At 44.6% G+C, this 6,671-nt stretch overlaps 1 gene segment (V, D, J or C); it reads right to left on the bottom strand.

Moving 5' to 3' along the window:
* Nucleotides 1–4,421: 4,421 nt before the first annotated feature.
* On the bottom strand, nt 4,422–5,171 carry LOC120940695. The segment is given in 2 exon segments: nt 4,422–4,875; nt 4,959–5,171. Coding segments are annotated over 2 exon segments (387 nt in total).
* Nucleotides 5,172–6,671: the final 1,500 nt, after the last annotated feature.

Genomic DNA, 6,671 nt, shown 5'->3' with positions numbered 1-6,671 from the left:
AGTCTCTATATTCATAATCAAGGCCCAACTCTTGATCCCATTGCGTCATGTGTTTCAAAATGGACCGTTTTTTTTTTTTTAAAGCACAAAACTGTTTTTTTCCCCACAAAAGATGTTTGAAAAATTGCTGCGCAAATACCATGTGAGATAAAAAGTTGCAACAACCGCCATTGAATTCTCTAGGGTCTTTGCTAAAAAAAACATAAATAATGTTTCGGGGTTCTATGTAATTTTCATTAATAAATGATCATTTTTACATGTAGGAGAGAAATGTCAGAATTGGCCTGGATGCTCCAGAACGCCTGATGGTGCTTCCTGCATGTTGGGCCTCTGTATGTGGCCACGCTGTGTAAAAGTCTCACACATGTCTTATCGCCATACTTGGGAGGAATAGCAGAATGTGTTTTGGGGTGTAATTTGTGCATATGCTGTGTGTGAGAAATAACCTGCTAATATGACAATTTAGTGAAAAAAAAAATAAAGAAAAAAAATCTTTATTTTGCAAAGAATTGTGGGGAAAAAATGACAACTTCAAAAAACTCACCATGCCTCTTTCTAAATACCTTGGAATGTCTTCTTTCCATAAAGGGGTCATTTGGGGGGTATTTGTACTTTTCTGGCATGTTAGGGCCCTTTCACACGTACGGACCGTATGTCCGCATTTTCATCCGTCCGTTTGCGGATGAAAACGGGACATACATTGATCCCTATGTGATTACGGGTGTCAGCGGATGACCATCCGCTGACACCCGTAATTGTCCGCCTCCGCAAAGATCCGCATTTGCGGACGGAAGAAAACCCTATTTTTCTTCCGGCTGCCGGATCGGATCGGATGAAGATGGACATACGGTCCGTGTTCATCCGATCCCCCATAGGGGAGAGCGGAGGAAAGACAGGGCGGTCCCTGCACAGTGTGCGGGGACAGCCCTGTCAGCTGCCCGCTCAGCGGGGATTTTACGGAGGATCCCCGCTGAGCTTTTGAGGACACACGAAGCGGATCATTACTGATCCGCCCGTGTGAAAGGGCCCTTAACCACTTCCCGCCCGGCCTATAGCCGATTTACGTCCGGGAAGTTATGAAATCCTGACAGGACGTTCCAGAACGTCCTGCAGGATTTCATGCCGGGCGCGCCCGTGGGGGCGCGCAGCGATCGGTGATGCGGGGTGTCAGTCTGACACCCTGCATCTCCGATCTCGGTAAAGAGCCTCCGGCGGAGACTCTTTACCACATGATCAGCCGTGTCCAACCACGGCTGATCACGATGTAAACAGGAAGAGCCGTTGATGGCTCTTCCTCACTCGCTTCTGACAGACGCGAGTAGAGGAGAGCCGATCGGCGGCTCTCCTGACAGGGGGGGTTCGCGCTGATTGTTTATCAGCGCAGCCCCCCCTCTGATCGCCACACTGGACCTGCAAAAAAAAAAAAAAGAAGTAAAAAAAAAAAAAAAAAGAAGTAAAAAAAAGAAAAAAGATGCCAATCAGTGCCCACAAATGGGCACTGACTGGCAACCTGGCAAAATCAGTGCTGCCCCACAGTGTCCATCGGTGCCACCCCAGTGTCCATCAGTGCCACCCCACAGTGTCCATCAGTGCCACCCCACAGTGCCCATCCATGCCCAGTGCCCACCTATCAGTGCCCATCTGTGCCACCCATAAGTATCCATCAGTGCCACCCATAAGTGCCGCCCATGAGTGCCCATCTGTGCCGCCTATGAGTGCCCAGTGCCGCCCATGAGTGCCCATCAGTGCCGCCTATGTGTGCCCATCAGTGCCGCCTATGTGTGCCCATCAGTGCCGCCTATGTGTGCCCATCAGTGACGCCTATGTGTGCCCATCAGTGACGCCTATGAGTGCCCATCAGTGCCGCATACCAGCGCTGCCAATCAGTGCCACCTTATCTGTGCCCGTCAGTACTACCTCATCGATGTCCATCAGTGCCATCTCATCGGTGCCCATTAGTGCCGCCATATCAGTGCCCGTAATTGAAAGAGAAAACTTATTTACAAAAAAATTAACAGAAACAAATAAAAACGTATTTTTTTTCCCAAATGTTCAGTCTTTTTTTAGTTGTTGTGCAAAAAAAAAAAAATCGCAGAGGTGATCAAATACCACTGAAAGAAAGCTCTATTTGTGGGGAAAAAAGGACGCCAATTTTGTTTGGGTACAGTGTAGCATGACCGCGCAATTGCCATTCAAAGTGCGACAGTGCTGAAAGCTGAAAATTGGCTTGGGCGGGAAGCTGCGTAAGTGCCTGGTATGGAAGTGGTTAAGGTCTCAAGAAATGAGATCGGCCGGCAGTACTTCAGGTGTGATCAATTTTCAGATATTGGCACCATAGCTTGTGGACACTATAACTTTCACAAAGACCAAACAATATGCACCAATTTGTACTTATTTTTACCAAAGATATGTAGCAGTATACATTTTGGCCAAAATTTATGAAGAAAAAATTCTAATTTGCTAAATGTTATAACAGAAACAAAGAAAAACATTTTTTACAGAATTTTCAGTCTTTCTTCTTTTTATAGCGCAAAAAATAAAAAACCCAGAGGTGATCAAATACCACCAAAAGAAAGCTCTATTTGTGTGAAAAAAGGACAAAAATTTCATATGGGTACAATGTTGTATGACTGAGTAATTGTCATTCAAAATGTGAACCGAAAGCTGAAAATTGGCTTGAAAATTACTCAGAACCCCCAAACATTATGGCCCAGATTCACAGAATGTGGGGGCGCACATTACATTAAGTGCCCAGTGGTCAAGTGGTTAAGATACATTTAAACAAAACTCCTATCTCTCCATAAAGAGGACCTGTCACACACTATTTCTATTACAGAGGATGTTTACATTCCTTGTAATAGGAATAAAAGTGATCAAAAACAATTTTTTTTAAAAAAAAGTGTAAAAAAAAAAAAAAAAAGTAAAAAAATTTTTTAAAATGCCCCTGTCCCTAGTAGCTTGCGCTCAGAAGCGAACGTGCACGCAAGTCCTGCCCACATATGTAAACACCGTTCTAACCACACATGTGAAATGTCGCCGCATGCGTTAGAGCATGAGCAATAATTCTAGCACTAGACCTCCTCTGTAACTCTAAACTATTAACCTGTAAAAAAATTTAAAGCGTCGCCTATGGAGATTTTTAAGTACCGAAGTTTTGCGCCATTCCATGAGTGTGCGCAATTTTAAAGCGTGACAAGTTAGGTATCTATTTACTCGCCGTAACATCATCTTTCAAATTATACAAAAAAATTAGGCTAACTTTACTGTTTTGTTATTTTTTAATTCATAAAACCATTTTTTCCCCCCAAAAAAGGTGCTTGAAAAATGATTGCGCAAATACCGTGCGAGATAAAAAGTTGCAATGACCGCCATTTTATTACCTAGGGTGTCTGCTGAAGAAATATATATAGGCCCACATTCACAAAGCACTTACGCCGACGTATAACAAGTTACGCCGACATAAGTGCAAATGTGCGCCATCGTATCTCTGCGCCAGACCCACAAACAGATATGCGCCTAAAACCAGGCTACACCCCACCGACGTAGCTTGCTTACGCCGGCGTAGGGTGGGCGCACATTTAGGCTGGGTGCATTGTGCCACTCCCTTTGATTAGCCATTCAAACGAGGGAAATACGGCGATTCACGAACCTGCGTGCGCCCGACGCAGGCTACGCGAGGTGCGCGTAAGTTGTACGTCCGTCATTAAAGTTATTCCCCATAAAGGAGGTGCAACCCAGCAGCAGACATGCAAAGGTCTGCACCAGGGAACACAAGCTGGCATATTTTACGTTGAACGTGTCTGGCTGGGCGTAGGTTACGTTCATGCCATACGCAGTGATCGGGCGTAGTTTAGGCAGCTGTTCCGACGTGGTTGTTAGCAGGCGCAGGGAGATGCATCCACGTCACGGCGCATGCGCAGTTCCTAATACGTATCTGTCTGGCGCTCGGCCCATCATTTGCATGGGGTCACGCTTCATTTGCATGGGTCACGCCCACTTCCACCTACGCCGGCCTACGCCTTCGACTCCCATGCCACGCTGGCACAGCGTTGGGTGCACTGGCTTGCTGAATGCATTGCTTGCCTCTCTGCGCTGCGTTGGCGTAGCATACATTGGTTACTCTACGGCGGCGTAATGTGCGCCCACATTCTGTGAATCTGGGCCATAATGTTTGGGGGTTCTGAGTAATTTTCAAGCCCAAAAAAATATGATTTTTACATGAAGGAGAGAAGTGCCAGAATAGGCGCGGTTTGGAAGTGGTTAAAAAAAAAGTTGGTATCCATAGAAATATTAGCCATAAAGTCCAATTCAATCATGTGATATTTATATCTTTGTTCACGTCCATTACAGCTGCCATATAGATTATAACATGCCTCTCTAGTAGACTACCTAATTTCTTGTTTATATTGTTTTTTTTTCACAGTGAAAAGGATTATTTTATGTAAAGGTTTTCATTATGAATCAGGAAAAATACTATGATTTTAAACATCTGTTGTTTCCTGGTGTCTGGAGGATTTGCTGTGCCTGACAGTTATTGTGTGACAGTTTCCATGCTTTGTGTCACTGTGTCTCTAGCACAATAATATCTGGCGGTGTCCTCCGATGTCAGGCTGTCTATTTGTAGATATGATGTGCTGAGTGAGACGTCTTTAGTTATTGTGACTTTTCCTTGGAGTGATGGATTATAATAGGTTTTTTCAGCATTGGTGGAGATTGCACCAACCCACTGCAATCCTTTGCCTGGAGCCTGTCGTATCCAGTGTATACCATAACTGGTGAATGTGTACCCTGATGTTACACATGACATTTTTACACTTGATCCAGGACTCTCCACCTCTGAACTGGGTTGCACAAGTTGGATGTCTGCCATAACACCTGAAATCAAATATTAGATGTTAAATATATATATAGTAATTTCTATAAAAGAATAAAGATTGTATTCTTAATCTTCTTCTTACCCAGAAGAGAAAACAGATACAAGAAGATACACAGGAGAACCATGTTTCTTGTTCTTCCAGTCCAAGGTAACACAGCACACTATGGGAGCGTCCTTCTCTTTTCTACCCGACAGATTCACTCAGGAAGAGCGATCTGAATTTGCATGTTCTGATCAGGAATATAAAGATGCGAGATCTGCAAGAAGACAACGTCATATAAAACAAAAAGTTTGAGCATGTACCCACCCACTACCTCTAATGATATCCCATATGTACTCAATTGGTCACTTCCACTGTTAGAGGAGTCACTGCCGTAGCCAATACAATGCATACAAAACAGAAGGGTGTTATCCCACAGAGGGGTAAAGAATAGTGCCTCTGGGGACAACAAAAGGGGGCTACTATGGCAAGGACGGACGCAAGTATTAATGTAAAAAATATATTTATTTGATAAATAGAAACGGTACAATATATAAATAAACTGGGATATCAAAAGGACATAAATACCAACAGGGCTAATAAGCTCTGTTAAGCAACCTACCAATATGACCGGTCAATGCCACACCAAAGAACGTAGTTCGTGAAGGTGTGACACAGGTACCACATGTAAACACAACACAGACAGTAGACAAACATAAAAACAACAATGAAGGCGGTCCGGACGCCTAGTGGAGCATTTCTGCTGAGGATTCTGGCCAGAATCGACCAATGGATTACCAATGAATTTGGTTGTAGGGAATGATCAGCAGAAATGGCCCTGCAGGGAGGAACTGAATGCACCAGGTGATGGCTGCACCGTGTGATGAGGGTGCTTGCCAAAAAATATATTGGTGGTATGTAACAAAAGGTCCTGTCATTCAAAAAAAGACCTAAATATGGTCAAAAAAGACATCCAATGAGGATGACAGTTCTGTGTAGGTATGACGACCTGTGAGGAGAAAAAAACCCCAAAGAAAAAGAAAAAACAAATAAAGGGGAAAAACAAATGTAGTCCCTTTATATTTTCCTTTGATTTCCAATAAGGGGGAGTAGGAGGGAACTTGAAATATGGCACTTTAAATCATTCCTGCAATTATGCTGTTTAGCATCAGAGTTACTTTTCTTTCTCAGATACGGGGCACGAATAGACCCCCGAGTTCCTATTGAGGATACAGTATAAGTAAGAGAGGAACGATCTTACCCGCTGCTGGATAGATGGATTCAAGGCAACCCTGTATTGGAATATTCTCCCATCACCTACATAGCAAAATTGCTGCTTCTGCTGACAGCGTCTGCGATCCTCCAGATACGTCTGCGCGCTGCAGCCTTTGGTGCAGGAGAGACCAGCTGTTTGAGAAGCCGCCTCTTGTGGTTTAATGAGTTGCAGTTTGCTATTTGCAGTTGCGGTTTGCTTCTTCCGCGTAAGGTGGCGGGTCTGGATGCTTTGCGGGGAGTGCAGATGCCTTGTAGCTGTATGGGTAAAGTTGGGGTCACTGCCTTGTGTTGCAGTCCGTGCGTGCCTGTTCCTCCTCCTCTAATACCTCTGATTTGAAAGGCAGTTCGGTTCCCGCGATGCTGCGGGCGTTTGCTATGGTGGCGTCCGTCGCCCAATGACGTCAACGCGTTTCGCAACGTGGGTGCTTAGCTTCGTCTGGACAGGGAGGGGGAGGCGTGCGCCGCTCCTTTTATACTTTCAGCGCGCGCCTGTCCCCTATCGATAGTAAAGAAAAAAACAAATCGGAGTGTTTGGGAAAT

This window comes from Rana temporaria, chromosome 1, assembly GCF_905171775.1.
Source record: "Rana temporaria chromosome 1, aRanTem1.1, whole genome shotgun sequence".
Lineage (NCBI taxonomy): Eukaryota > Metazoa > Chordata > Amphibia > Anura > Ranidae > Rana > Rana temporaria.
Note: the sequence above shows the minus strand (reverse complement) of the source record. Positions and strands in the feature narration are given on the sequence as shown.